Below are 15,845 nucleotides of genomic sequence, written 5' to 3'. Positions count from 1 at the left end.
CACCAAGACTTGAAGACACTTAATATATTGCATCTACACTATGGATGTGGCCCTAAGTATAACTAATAGCAGTAAGGTTATTTTTGACTTTGGAATGGGCTCAAGGTATCCTTTCTTACTCTTCTACAATTCCAGTAATAACTGGAGTTAGAAGTTGTCCTGGAGAAACAGGAAAGGTAATTTGGTTCTTCCTCTTTTTTGGGTAACCTTTTCCTGTAAAATACACTGAAGATTCATAGAGCTGTTGTCACAGGTGCCGTATGAAGAGATTCAGTTCATAGCTTTTTGTTCATTCTGTAAATAATAGAAATCGTTGCATCATAGATTGTTTTTCTCCACAAGACAGATGTGGTTTTCATTACATGATTTCAGAATGGAGTTAATTACATGTTCCTGTTGAGTAAACAGAAGTGTTTGTTTTGATTCTGCTGCCTTCAGAACTATGTAGATGCAGCCATGGAGTCTGGCTAGGTGGGCTAGGTTTCAAATTAGCTGCTCAAGAATAATTACCTGCTGTGGATTTATTTGTATGGACAAAAGGACTGGGAATGCATCTACACATTGTTCTTCTACCCTTTCCCCCTTCTGAATCAACTGATCTCCCAAAAGAAGCAGAGCAAGAGTCTGCCTTAGTTTCACATTCATCTATGGAGTGATAAATCTGCCAAATTCCTGTTTTTTCCAATATAGATAATCTTAGGAGTAGCATAGTAATGCAGTTAAATGGCCAGAATTCTTGTACGTATAAAGGAGAAACAGATTAGAGAAGAGCTGATTGAAAAGAAGGTCTCCAAGGTTTTGCATTTTTTCCCCAAAGAAATGCAACAACAATCAAGAGTGATTCTTCAGCAGGTAAAATCTGTTTAATCACTTGTGCAAGCTTTTCCCCTCTTTTTCCATGAACTCTGGAGAGATCTGATCAAAGACAAGTTCCTATTGGCACAGAAACTCCAGGGATGCAATTTATGTGTTTGGACTAAGAGCAGTGCCAAAGACAGCTCTGTTCCTTGGTATGTCTGTTTGGAGAAGACATCCAGGTTCTGAAGGAGTCTATTTCCTTCCACAGGGGATTTAGTAAAGATTTATTTTAATGACCATTACTCTCCAGGGATCCATGAAAAGGCAAGAGCTGTTGTCCTCTACTAGATTTAAGATGTTGATAAAAAAATCTCAACTCAGACTTTCAAGTAGGAATGGAACAAAAGCATGAACTATTGGGAATAGTTATGGACCCTCTCTGACACAGGCTAAATAAAAAGAAGTGATCTTTTTCCTAGATCTCAACTCGAGTAAGTTGTATAAAGCTAGGAGATTTAAGTGTTTCTTTCCTTGTTCTGACTTCTTTAATAACTACTTACTGTCTGGAAATAAACAGCACCAAAAAAAAAAAAAAAATCATCCTGTTTCCATAGGCTTTTATCCTGAAAATTAAAAAAAAAAAAAAAAAAGAGATTGGAGGATAAAGAGTCAAAGAGTTGTACAATGAAAGGATTTTCTTTTAGTGTTTCTGCATGTTGCCTGATTATTATCTTACCATCTCTGAGAATATTTTCCATGTTTATTCTACTATTTAAAATATTACTGTGTAATTGAAACTATTGAGATTACACATGTATGAAATGAATAAGTCTTAAAAAGCCTCTCCCAGCCATTGCTGAAGTCAGTATAAATATTTCCACTTCGGGCAGAGCAAGACTGGATTGCAGCATGATACAAGAGGCAAGATGGTACGCATATTTTACAGATGTCCAAGTTTGGTTCAGATGTTCAGTTTACATTCTGCTGCACTATATTTTCATGAACAGAGTATTTTTAAAATAATTCATTAACTTACAGGCACACAGCAATTAAACACTAGAAAGGACTCATAATTTTCTTAACTCCCTGAGTTCAGAATATTTGTTTCAGGTCTGAAGCAAACTGAAATTTTTCAGAATGATTATGTCAAAGATACTGATTCAATTTCCTTTGGAAAAGTAATTAAAGTTCCAGCCTGCAATGAGGCATATAACCACTGCCTTTTAGAAGCAGGTAGGCCAGCTTGATCCAATTTCATTAGACATTTTTTCATTGACTTGAGATCCATAGAACAGGGCTATTGGGAACTCCCCAAAGAGGCTTGACAGCAAATTCTTGTTCAAACCAGATTCACAGAAAGTCTAGCCACTAAAACTGTATCAAGGATATTAAGTTCAGAAAATGGCAACACCACAATGAATTGTCACTCACTGATCTTAAACAATTGACTAGATGTAGAGGAATGAAGGCAGTGGGTTGATTAGCATTGGTAACATGCAGCTGTGGCCTTGCCACAGAGGCAGTGGGTTGATTGACATGGATGATGTGCAGCTGTAGCTCGTTCAGCTAAGTGGTTAAATAGCGCTGAGGATTGGGGGAGAGGGGGGTTGGATGGAGGAGGAGTAGTAGTGTGGTCTGATTTCTGGAGGAAGGAGATTCAGCACAAATACCAGAATCTGACCAAAGGTAAAGCCTTGTTGCAGCCTGCTAGTTTGTTTATGCTGCAACAACTAGACACTTTGGAAAACTGGTTATATCTTTTTTGTGGAGCTTATGTAAGTTAAGATGGATGAGGATGCATAGCTTATAACATTCATAAGTTTTTAATATTCTCTGTGATTTTCTCACTCAGATGTGACACTAGGAGGTTTTTCTTCCAGGAAGGCAGGTCAGAGTGATCAGGTAGTTGTGTTAGCTACCATGAAGCTAGCAGGGTTCTAAGACATTATTCGTATTCTAAGAATAAGACAAATAAAATGCCTGTTATTTTGTTAAAGATTTTTGTCTCAAAAACCTGTGACAATCCTCACACAGTAGTTATATCTTAGCCTTTTTTTTATTCCTCTGGTGTGTTAAATATCAGTTAAAAGTCAGTCTACTTTGCTATGCTACTTTTCTGTACTTTCTAGCAGGGGCTAGAAGCAAGCTTAGCAGCATCTTTCCCTGGCAATATTCATATTCTGTTTGGTGTTTTTTGAAAAGTTGAAGTGGCAAAACCATGTATTTTGGACATACTTTACATATACTTCTGTAAAAATATTATAGGAGTGGACAATTCTGTTGGAAATCTGTCCTTCTGCATTTTAGTGCACTCACAGGCACCTAAAGTACCACAGGAATGCTCTGTTGGGAATATAATGATAAACAAACCATTTTCAGCACTCCAGTAAGGCTGGTGTCTTACAGTATACTTCTCATAGTTTGTCTTCATTCCTGCTAAAAGCTCTGTTTGCTCCAGAACATCTGGGTAGGCAAGTGCAAGGCACCAACAGGGTAAGAAAGGTGCGAATAAAGCTTTGGAGGACAACTTCTCAGAATCATTTGTTGGATAAGTAGTTATTTTACCACTTGCTTTCATCATGCTCTGATAAGGCAGCCTTGCCTAAAAATCAGTGGCAGAAAAGCTTTTAATCCTCTTTTGCTCAAGATGAATAGGTAAACATAGCTTGTGCATTTGTATATTCAATTTTTGTGGCCATAAATAAAGCTGCAAAATTGTGATGCATATGTAAATTGTGACTGATGTATGTACAGCCTGTCAGGGACAGACAAACACATAGCAAAGAGGACTTGTGTGCTTACTAGGGCTTAAATTTGACCCTGAATTAGGAAACTGTTAAACATGGAATGAATAATGGAAAACACTAACACTTCCTAGCACACTGCAAAAAATAGTTTTATTTGGAATGATTTTGTGCATGCCAAAAGAAGCATGCAGGATATTTTTCTTTGGTTGCTACAAGTAAAATAATCTGCATTATTTTTTGATGGGTTAAGTAACCTTGTAAAATTCACAGGTGATCAAACACTGGCTGTGCCCTGGAATTACGCTGTAGCCATCTCATAAATATTAGAGAATATGATATGGTTGGGTGAGAGATAATACAGGTTCAGGAGGGATTATGAGGGTGGACAGGAAAAGACAATGTATGGGATTTTCTGTGAGTTTACAGAAATTACCCAGCAGTCCCTTTGGGCATCCCAAAGGAACGGTACCCCTCAGGTGAAACCAGGGAAGGAATAAATACATTTTGTGAATTCTGATAGGATTTAGACATAGGTTTAACACTTTGAAAATGTGTAGTGAAGAAGGTGCTTATAGAAGACTTTAGGCAACTTGGACATGTTAATACTGAATACTGAACTTGAACTTTTCCCAGCATTACATAGTAAAGGAAGGAAAGAGGTGAGAAAGGGATATGAGTACATGAATTTTCTTCTAACTCTTATCCCAAGTGATTGGTTAGGGTCTCAGGGAAGAGGATGGATTTCAATGTTAAGCTGAGTCCATACTTTCCCTTATAGGGGGAGCCAGGGTGCGAGCATAAGCATGAATGTTGTAGGTAAAAATGGAGTATTAGAAGTTTGATAGTCTGAAAGACAATGTAACTGTTCTACAAGTGGAGCAGCCGTGTGAAATGCTGATGCTAATCAGAGGGGAGAAATAGAAGGGGAGCAGGGATAACAAATTGGTTCAACACACTTAGCTCTATATCGGACTGCAGCATTGGAATAGACTACCTCTCCACCGAAAGCATTCTGAAGATGTCATTAAGCAATAAAGGAATTAATGCAGGGGTGAAATCAAATCAGGCCAAAATGTAAGGAGCTCTTAGAAAGGTGCCTTCTTATACCATCTGTACTTTACCTGATGTTGATTGCATTATTCATACTGCATATGAAGCACTGAATTCCTGCTACCACAACCAGTAGCTATATGGGACTTGAACAAATGCTGTCTTGCACTGCAGCTATTGAGTAAAGTCCTCTGAGAATGTCCTAGTCTCCCAAGTGGATCAGATTTGCTGTGAGATACAAAGCTGTTGGGAAGAAAAGACAGAGAAAGAGAGAGAGAGGAAAGACCTATTACATTTTCACTGTTCCCTCACCTAGAAGCTGCTTTGGTGCTGCTTTGGTACTGCTTCAATACTCTACACAAAGTTATGTGGTCTCACATATTTACAATAACAAAATTCAAACGTTTTTTTGGAATTTGGAAACCTAAAGTAAATCTGAGGCTACTGAAAAGGACGCTTTTGAAACTGCTCTAAAATTTATTTTCTCAAAACTGTGTGGTGTTTTTGTACTACCTCTGACCACATTTGTATAAAATTGAAATTTTTCCTGTTGAAATGAGGTATACTGTTTTTATCTTTACTGAGCCTCTTTTATTTGTAATAGAGTTATATAAAGCAGTTGCTTTTTAATTCAGTTGAACGATCATTGCAAAGCCCAGGGAAAAAAATGAGTACAACAAATACTATACTAGTTAATTTTTAATTTGTAAATACTGCCTTAATTCTGACTTTTAGCAAACAATTTGTTAACTAGTATTTGATTCAAAATTAATAGTGTGCATCAGGGTCTCAATTCAACTAGCATCTATATCATGAAAGAGAATGTGTTGTATTCTCTTGAGAAATTAAGGAGAAACAGTAAATGGATGTTAATGTTACACTGTAGTATCTGTTTTAGTCTGCAAATATTTCATAGTATCTACTTGTAATAATATCCTTAGTATCACTTCAGATCAAACTTCAGGGTGTTCTTACTGCTGTTTCCGTATTTGTTCAGTGAATGTGTGAAGTGAAGTCTGCTAGGAAAGCAAGAGGGCTATCACAAGGCAGACTGATCTGCAGATTTACATTATTTACATTGCTGAAATGTGTGTGGTCACCTCATCTTAGGTATAATATGAAGTTTTATATATATATAGCTTTCAGAGAGGAATGCTTCCTTCTTTGCATTTATTACAGCATAACAACATAAGTGTTGTAAATCAGTGGAATAGCTGTCGTGCGTAACTGAGGTATTTGTACCTGTGCTCTGAAGGCATCCTTAACATGAAGAATCTACTCCAAAGACCTTCTAACTTTAGCAAATTTGGAAACAGAGTGTAAATTATTGTTTTCATCTTTTTTTTAAATGCTTTAAAAATTGGTTGGTGATTCATTTTCTATTGGATAAAATCCTATGTGTAGCAATAAGTATTTGACAATCGATAGATACTTAAAGTAAATTACTTATTTCTGTTTTATAAAGCCTTTTTTATTTAATAAAATATTCAGGTACAAAAATGTTTACATTTTCATATGTGTATTTAGATGTAAACCCTTGGGGTTGGTTCTTACTAAATTAACATCTCAGCTATTTTTGTTCCTAAGACAGCATTACCTCCATACATTTCCATCTCTTTCAAAAGGAGGTGTAGTTTATACCATGAATAGTGCTTATGCTTCATAGATTTCCTTCTTAGTAATGAGTGTCAGTGCGTGAAGTTTCTACATGAAGTATGCGTTTGGCTAGAGTTTATCTCCTTGAACAGATTCTGAACATCGATGACATCCCCCAATTCATATGAAAGGGAGCCATCTTCTGGTGTAATTTATACTTTCCTAAGAAATTATGATGCTTATTGCTATAAGAAACAAGAGATGGATGGGGAGAGAAACTGGTTTTGCATATAATGCAATGAAAAATAACTGAAATTTGTAAGGATTTCTAGCATCCTCTTTGAATAAGTTCAGCCACATTCTACCGATGTGTGGGCTTTTTCTGATCTAATATACCTACATGAGGTTTACTCCTACCTCATGCAGTGGCAAACAAGCTGCAGTATCATGTGCTTTTAAAAACAACAGTTTGAATGTCTCCTGTACCTACTGAATATGCCTAATGAGAATAACTAAATATATCCAAAGTAACACACTGGTTTTCAAGGCAGGTCAGGTATGTTATTACTAAAATAGAGGCTAACATTTCAAGAAAAGCTTTTTTCAGTATTGTGAGGGAAAATGCAAAGTCTTGCATCCGGGAAGTAACAACCCTACGCACCAGTGTATGCTGGGGGATGATCAGCTGAAAAGCAGATGTACAGAAAAGGACATGAGGGTCCTGTGTGCACCAAGCTGAACATGAGCCAGGAATGTGCCCCTGCAGCAAAGGTGGGTAATGGTATCCTTGGCTGCATTAAGAGCGTTGTCAGCAGGTCAAGGGAGGTGATCCTTACCCTTTACTCAGTACTGGTAGGACCACACCTGGAGTACCTTGTCCAGTTCTGGGGATCTCATCATTTGTATACAAATTTTTTCAGTGATGCCCAGTGACAGGAGAAGAGGCAGTGTGCATAAACCAAAACACAGGAGTTTCCTTTTGAATATCAGGAAACACTTTACTCTGAGAGTGACTGAGCACTGGCACAGATTGCCCACAGAGGCTGTGGGGTCTCCATCTTTGGAGATATTAAAAAAGCATTTGAACATGGTCAGTTTTCAAAAGCCATCTTAACATGGTCATGGGCAACCAGCTTTAAGAGGCTGTGCTTGAGCAGGGGAGTTGGACAAGATGACATCCAGAGGTACCTTACAACCTCAACCATTCTGTGACTTTGTGAATCTGTGAAGTAATGTTGAAATATCTAATTTTTTTCAATGACAAAATATTATATAGAAAACATATATTTGCTTATTAAAGGTTTGGAGATATATTATTCAAATTTTGAAAGTTTCATTTATTCCCAAAATTAAATATTCTCTGTAATTCTTGTTTTGTGGCTGTTTTGGATTGTCATCCAGGGTTTTAAATTCACATGCTTGTTTCTTATTCAGAAAAAAAATCTCAGATCCTGCTAGTGTATAGAGAGTAAGATACTAGAGATAAAATCCACTGCATAGACTACATGGAATTAAATATTTATTTAATTTTAAAAATAATTAGGTGGCTATGTATGCAGACATGAAAAAGAGGATATTTGATATCTGTTTTCCCAGAATTCCATGTTGAAAAGAATGCACAGTTTATGCAACACAATCATGTGTTGATGTCTTTAAGATCTGTTACTTCTTTTTTCTATGACTCTTGAGTCACTTTATCTGGCTGTTACTTTCTCGTTTAATTGCTTTTTGCACACCTGGTACAGTGTATTTTCAGATTTCATGCTCTTGAAACTGTGCACCTCAGCATGGAAACATTTGTTACTACTGTAGTTTCATGACTTTGTTGTGAACATACCTGAACAAGGACAGAGGTACAGTTATGCTTTGCTCTTGGGAAGACAAGATGGTATAGACTTGTTGGAGGAACCCCTGTCATAACTAGCAGGGGTCTGATCACACAGTTCTGCAGGCTTTATGACAGCATGGTTAGGACTTCTGTTCCAATTCCACTGGTGGTCCTGATATATTTCACTGTTCTTTTGATAAATTTTCATTTCATAAAGTTCAGCAACTTATGGCTTGGAGCTGAATTACTAACAACAGATAATGGAAATACTTAATTTATGAGTATAGCAGATTTTTTTGTGTTTGTATCCCATTAACATGAAAGGCAAATTGAAAGCAGTGAACTGATGTTGCTTTTTGTCATATAGGGCGCAGGGAGCACAAAGCATCTATGCTGAGACTGCTAAAGATTTCTAGCCTAAATGGCATCGTGTTGACATGTGGCTTTTACTGAGATGATGTATACTCTTTGCAAGCATATTAACACTGTTGTAATCAGATTAGCAGAACTCAGACTGTTCCCAAAGGACTTCTTATTTGCTGACTTCACTTCAGTATTCTTGAAATCGTTTTTCTATCAAGGAGTACTTAGGAGGGCCCACAGATCTATAAAGTTTCTATAAGGCTATTTTGCTGCAAGTGAAATTCTTTGTCTTTTTGGTAATAAGATGAGCAGCAAAAAAAAATATTTTGGAGTGGCTGTAATTATTTCAATAGGCATTTATAAAGATGATTTTCCCTGAGTTTTCAGAATGAGCTTTTTTCAGAACTGGAGCCCATCTTCCACCTGTCCTCTGGGGAGATCTTGCTGTTCGCTCACTGTAAAGGAAGCCTTGGAGGATCACACTCCTAATTCAGTGTCTGTCACCCTCCACCATGGTCTCTGAAAACACATCTTTGTACATTTCATTAAAACAGTTAAAGTGTTTTGAAGCTTAACCTGAATAATATAACAACTGAAGGCACTCTATTCTTCTTTCTCAGGTTTTCACTCGTGAAGTATTTAATAGTAATGCACCTTAACTACTGCTGAGGGTTTCATCCTTTTTTCCAATAGTGTTGATAGACTCTCCTGTGACTTTAAACCCATTGCCTAAAATACCATAAAAATAATCACGCTCTTTCTGAAAAAACTTAAGTTTATTTTTCTTTGATCAAAATATCTACAATGACATGGGTGACACCATAAATTTCACATATTTTAATACTTCTGTCTGCACAGAATGTCAGTTTAAGTGCAATATGATACTGTAATACAATAAAAAGGAATTTAATCAAATCCATGCACAACACATTTATAGAGTTTTATCAAAAAGGAAGTACTTTGGGATGAAATTGCCATCAGACAGAATTCACAGGAGAATATTTTGAAAACTCACAAACAAATTATTAATACACTACCATATTTTTTTTCTTTTTTCTTGCTGTTGCCTTTAAAAAGCTGGGATCACTAACACACAAAATGCTGTATATTATGTTAAATCTTTATGTCAAAAGCTTATGGCACAATTTCTTTTTATACAACTCACAATTACACATCCATGGAACATTAGTAGCTACTTTAGTCCATTTCATCTGTTAACATCACTCTGTCATACATTAAAATACAAACATAAGAAATGTTTCTTGCATATTTCACAAAAATGAAAGTGAAGAAGTGCAGTAATATTCAAGAATGTCAAGGATACAGGATGAGCCAACATTCTTCTGGCATTTAACCCTCTGCTTCTAGCAATCTAACCTGCTTCTACAAGCCTTCCAAACTGATAGTATTTCAGTAACTACTGTAAGTGATGTGTGTTGCCTGAAGGCACCTTTTCCATAACCACTGCAAAATAGAATACCCATTTTATTATTAAAAAGTAGTTTGGTTTGCAAATTGTATTTTTCTTCTTAGTTGCCTCAAAAAGGAAAAAAAGCCATGATGATCTGATACTGTTCTTGCCAAATAACCATATGATTGTACAGTAAGATGTCGATAAAGATATTTTACTATTTCACAGGGGTACTGTAAGAATTAATAGCTCATTTGGCAGTTTCAAAATTTAAGGCCAAATTCTACTCTGCTGGATTAGATTAATTCCCATGGTAGCTCAAATGAGAGCAGAAGTTGCACATAAAGTGTATCTATCTTTTGCAACCAACCATCTCAGCCTGGGCTGGGAACTGTATGAATAAATTCATTTCCATCTAATATAAAATTATTGCTCAAAATATTTTTTTTAAGGTTAAGGAAGACTTTTTATCTTTCCCTATTGTTAAAAATATATGGTTTTGTACAGTTTATTAGATTCTATTTTTATCTACATTATCAACCTACAGTTCTGTTAGGGGTTATAGTACAAAGTGGAAGCAATACCTTACTCCTTAAATGTAAAGTGCACATCTAAATGACCTAAATATGTCTTCTTTCTAGTGACTAAAGAGAATAATCTCTCACACATCACAAAAGACTTTCTATAAAGCAGCCTATAACAAGGTTTTGCAATAAATGCTAATAAAGAGAATCCAAAGAAAACTAATATCTGATTGAGCTGAAAAAATAATTAGATCTCATATTCTTCCTGAATTCCACTAACTTGCTTAAGTAACAATGCTTGTTGTCAAAACTCCTTGAAAGTAGAATGTGCTTTATTTTGGTGTTAAAATAGCTAAATTCTAAACAGTAAATCACTAGTATCCCTTCTTCCTTTTCTTCTCCAAGCCTCCTCTAGATGATCAGTATTACAGAGAGAAAAAAGCCAACCCTCTAAACATGCAAACCTGTTTTGTTGATATTTGAATATAGTTTTAAAAATAAAATGTATTTTGCTGTTCAGAATTTTAGCAGGAGTTTGGTACTGTGGTAGCTGGGTATATCTACTGCACCTCTAAGGGACCTTCCTTATCCTCTCTCAAGATCATGAAGGTTTGGCCTTACAAGGCTTGACATGGATTTGGCCACATCTTTCTTCGGTGCAGGAAGAAAAGACAGTCATATGAGAAGTTCCAGGCACTGCTTTGGGCCTCTCTCTCCCTGTGGTCCCTCTTATGCTCTGTACAGCACATGCTTTTCATCCTGTACCCTCCTGCTCAGCTCCATTAAGAATGTGAAAGGTGTGCGAGTCGATTCTCTAACTGCACAGGTAGAAACTACTGTCCAAGGAGAATACATACTTTGCAGCGGTTGACATCAATTGTTTCTGCCTGTAGCTACTGCTTCCATCTGAAGAAGTGTACCTACAGAGAGGATACGGGGGGATGGGGGAAAGTAGTAAGGACGCCTCTTGCTTTCTTCTTTCCCCTTTATGGTGACTGTGACAGCTTTTTGGTAGCTGTGTTGTTGGAGCATTCCTCCAGATCCTAGTTTCTCTGTCTGTTTTCAATGTATTGCAATAATCTTCTACTGCCAGTATTCTGTTTTTGGAGTATAGGACTGGTCTACAGAGACCACAGAAACATGACCCGAGCTGCACAGAGTCTTCACCTATGATGAATAATGACTTGGGGCAAAACTGTGTTAGCCTGTCACATAAGGGTTGTGCTTACAAGAAGCCTTCTTGTGTGGTTTTGCTAAGTTCCTGTACTCTACAGAGCCCAGGTTCAGTGATTGTGAGGTGAGGTAGCTATTTACTTCAGCCTAATAAATGGGGTCTTTTTTAGCTGTAGGAGAAGCCCTGCTAGGTAACATATGCCTCAAGCATTATTTCCCTGATGATTATTTTTCTGCCTCCCCGCTGCCTCTTTCACAGGACAGTAGCATAAATACTGCAGTCTGATAAATACTTCAGAGTATTGACTCTTGCATCTTCTTAATGTTATTCCCTGCTACTTCATTATAAAGTTACAAAAGAATCATAACCCACACTGATATTAGCTGATGACAGTAGCTGTTGATTCTAGCTTTGCACAGAGGGCTGGCGTGCCTGCTGGCATTTTGGGACTTTTCTGCTAGTCAGTGGTGAATAGCAGGTGGTTTCTTATCTCAAATTACATTTCTTTCTTTACCATGTGACTTTACACTAAGTCATTTAGGAATAATCTAAATTAAATTTAAAGTTCTGCTTTCTTTTGGAAAACATGTTATTTAGTGGACAGCAGAGGCTTCTGTTACCTTGGCACTTCCAGTAAAAAAACCAAACCACAAAACCATCAGTTCAGGAGAGATTGTTTCCATTACATCAAAATAGAAAATCTTTACTTACCTGGGGGCAGCAGAATCACATGCCAAATGTTATGTGCATTTAAATACATTATAATGGAACCATTTCTTTGCTTTTCCCCTCTGTTTACTCTAGTCAAAGTGAAATGTGGCACAGGGGTTATTGGCCCTCACTGAGATAATAGGTTCATATATGAATGAAGGGTCTTGTCCTTCTTGCTTAACAAATTACACTCTTTTTGACTCCTTGTTACATTTTGCCAGTGTTACAATCCAGTTTCTGCTTTATTACTTCCAGGATTTCCTGTCTGATTCTCTCTTTGAAAGCAGAGACCTTTTCTGCCTTAAAGAGTGAAGAAAGAAATTAGGGCTAGATTTATTACTCTCTACAGTACTCAGATTTGTTAATGTTTTCAATGCAAGGTAGTACTGCATGTGTGAGTGCAACAGGCTATATTGAATGCCTGGGTAAGAGGCAATGTGAACCAGGTACCCAAGTGTTACAAACAAGAATAACTATGAGCTATTCTGATCTGCCCAGCATTTTTTTCATATGCTGATCCCTTCAATTAATAATTCTTTATTAAATGAAATTCAGCTACTTTAGAAGGAAAGAAGAGAGATGATCCTGAAAGGTAATGTAATTTTTTGATTGCCTCTTGATTATAGATCTAGTACTTCAAACAGTCCTTACATAAAATACTGTTGACTTCACTGACAGGAGAAGCAAGTTAACATCCCTTTTCATGTGATACAGCTAATGATAACTTTAAGAAAGTTGAATATAACCCAACTGAAATGTCAGACATTAGTTCATGATAACCCCTCACATACATGAGCACCTTCATAAGTGAACCGGATTTTTGGAGCATGCACATAAAGAAATTAACAAAAATAAGACACAGCCTCAGCAAAAAATAATGGTTTGAAATTGGGTTCATTTCAGATCATAAATGAAGCAAAACTATATAAAAATTGTTTTAAAATAAAGGAGGATCATACAGATTCTTTCCGAAACAGCTGAACAAAATCTGAGAGCTGCTATTTTAGAATCTTTCTAACTAATCCTTGGAGGAAAACAAAAACAAACCCAACCCATCCCAAGGTTGCTGTTACAATCCTCAGTGCAGAGTTACATTGCTTCTGTTATTTCATATGCACCATGCCTTTGGCAGTGCACCAGATGTTTGCCTGCAGCTGGTTTTGCTTTTGTATACAAACTCTGAGCAACAACAAACAAAAAATAAAAATATTTTGCAATAAGAAACAGCCTCAGCTACTGGACTTAAAGCAGCCAGCATTTCTAAATGTCAGAATTCCATATCTTAGCATGTTTTTGGTTTTCAATAGAAAACACTCTTGTCTATAAGCTATGTCTTAAATGTGATCTATTGTGTTACAATTCAAAGAAGCAACTAATATGACTTTTTTTTTTTTTTTAATCCTGAACAGGGAAAATCTAAGACTTTTAGTAGTTGTTCTCCTGTTTGTTAGTGTGAAGTACAACAAATGTATGTAAAAGACCAGGTAGATCCTACTTCAGGTTTCTGAAGAGCTGCATGTTTTTCCAAAGTTGTGAAGTGTTTCTTATTCACTCTTAAAGTCATATAAATATACTTCAAAGAACGAGTCAGAAAACTTGATATATTGACAAACTAAACTTCCTGTATTTTGGTAACATGTTGGAGGTAAATGTGCATAAACACAGCTGTACTTGTCCTCCAAATGTTTCGGTGAAGCAGTTGACTAGTTACTTTTAATTTTCGTCCAAGATCTCTTTCCATTGAATCAAAATGAAGCAGTACAAGATTTTGATGTAGTTTGTCTATCTCACAAGCTGTATGAGTTTTATCAATTGAGAAAAAAAGAACCCTTCAAAAATATATATAAATGAGTGAAATATATTATGTTTCAATTATTAAATTGTATGTAATTAAAAGAAAAGATCCTTTGCAGTAATCAATACTTTATAAATGTTAATGTATTTCCCATGTGATATGCAGACTATTAGGCTATAGATACCTTGTGCTGTCAGATTATTTCAACATACAGCTTCCGGGGGAACGGTAATATGAAGTACCTTAGATAAATTATATAACTTTAAATGTGTCAAATGTGCACATTGCAAAACCACAGGTACCGTCCTTAAAACAAGAAAACGTCCTTAACATTGTAATCTGAAATCAAGAATCTGTCATTATCTTCTAAAACTGAAATAAAGGTTAAAAATACTAATCTATTCTGTCATACTGTGGGGTTTACCTAGGGTATTCTGGATCAATTGTTTTAATTAAAAATACACCAGAATTTAAAAAAATTTATGAACATCAAAGAATACTGTACAATTGTACCACTATGTAACAGTATGTATAAATACTTGGCAGTAAAGCTTCAGTAGAGAGTGATTTGCAATGGAGAAGTTATACTTAGTTTGACACAGAAAGTTTGCAATAGCAGATGTATTGTCTCTGGGTGTCATTCTTCCATTCCACTGTGACTGGACATTGCAGGCCATGCAGGATATTTCCCCCCCCCCCCCCCCCCGAATGTATTTAACTCTCCCAATCACTCCTTTCATGTGTATTCTTAACAGAAAGCCTCCTGTTGAGCATGGCAGCCAGATCCGTATGCACTACAAGCCTTAATCTCTTTTATTGGTGAATGTCCTCATGCCTGATGATTTTGTAAATTACCCAATAAAAAATGTTGAAAATCAGAAAGGCTAATGGGAAACAAGCTCTGGATATTGTGTCTATCTTCTTGGCCCGGTCAATGAATACCTTTCTCATGTCATCAGGGCTTTTTGGTGCAGCTTGAATAGGATTATTTGGCCCCTTTGGTGTCACTCCATCTTTTGCTTGCAGACATGGGCCCATTCCATATGCTGTAAAGCTAAACTGACTTTCGCGTACATCATCATCCTGTTGAAAAAAAAGAAAGAAAAAAAAGAAAAAAGCAAGAAAGTGTTTTTTTTTTTTAATTTATTATTATTTACAGAAATCTTACCAGCTTCTAAATAGCAATTATTACATCATTACCTCAGTGACTTCTTGAATCCACAGTTTATCTTAACTGGTTGAAATTTCAGCCCTATCAGTGTCTGTCAAAAATATTGCAGGTGCATTAATAAGAACAGAATTTTCCTATTTGTTTATAGTTTCTGTAATCTATTTGGAGAAAAGAGAAAGCTTAGTAAACTAGTGGTAATCAGGCACAACTTCTGACTTGGTTTAATTTTCCCGTCTACAGTAAATATCCGCAGTCTTCAACTGGGCACACTTCACACTGGTCTTTCAGAGAACAGCCATTAACTCTATATGTTACTTAACAAAATGAGATCCTGGCCTCTAGAGGTATTCATCGTACAAGTGCTAACGATGTTCACGCTGATTATATTAGTGACAATTCTGCCTATTTGGTCATGGCATATTTAGTTAATCTTATCTTTATGCTTTATTTCTGCTGTTCCCTGTGAATGCATTAGACAAAGAAAATAGTATGTAAAGTGTCTTTCATTCATTTTATTTTAAACTAAAGACCAGATTTTTCTTCTCATTCATTCTTCTGTCAAATCAGGGGAGATCTAGCAAAGACATTCTGAGTTTAGGGAGCTATAAGAGAAAGTGGTTTTAAATCCTGTGGCACAAACAAAAGTAAGTGGTCTGATGTGATACATATTTTCGTAG

The 15,845-nt window shown here is 36.3% G+C and overlaps 1 protein-coding gene across 4 annotated transcripts in view; it reads right to left on the bottom strand.

The window, feature by feature from the left end:
- Positions 1-18: 18 nt before the first annotated feature.
- The window catches only part of GLRA3 (glycine receptor alpha 3), a 103,173-nt gene continuing 87,346 nt past the window's right edge, over positions 19-15,845 (bottom strand). For 2 of the 4 annotated variants that reach the window (XM_080372778.1, XM_080372781.1), the window contains one exon: positions 5,324-15,080. In XM_080372778.1, the coding sequence (XP_080228904.1) occupies positions 14,811-15,080 (270 nt within the window). In that variant the 3' untranslated portion in view covers positions 5,324-14,810. Of the gene's footprint in view, positions 4,839-5,323; positions 15,081-15,845 lie in introns of those variants that run through there. The other 2 variants (XM_080372780.1, XM_080372779.1) reach the window with 2 other exon arrangements.

This window comes from Falco punctatus, assembly GCF_963210335.1.
Source record: "Falco punctatus genome assembly, chromosome: 1".
In the NCBI taxonomy this organism is placed as follows: Eukaryota; Metazoa; Chordata; class Aves; order Falconiformes; family Falconidae; genus Falco; species Falco punctatus.
This window is presented reverse-complemented; position numbering and strand designations above follow the sequence as displayed.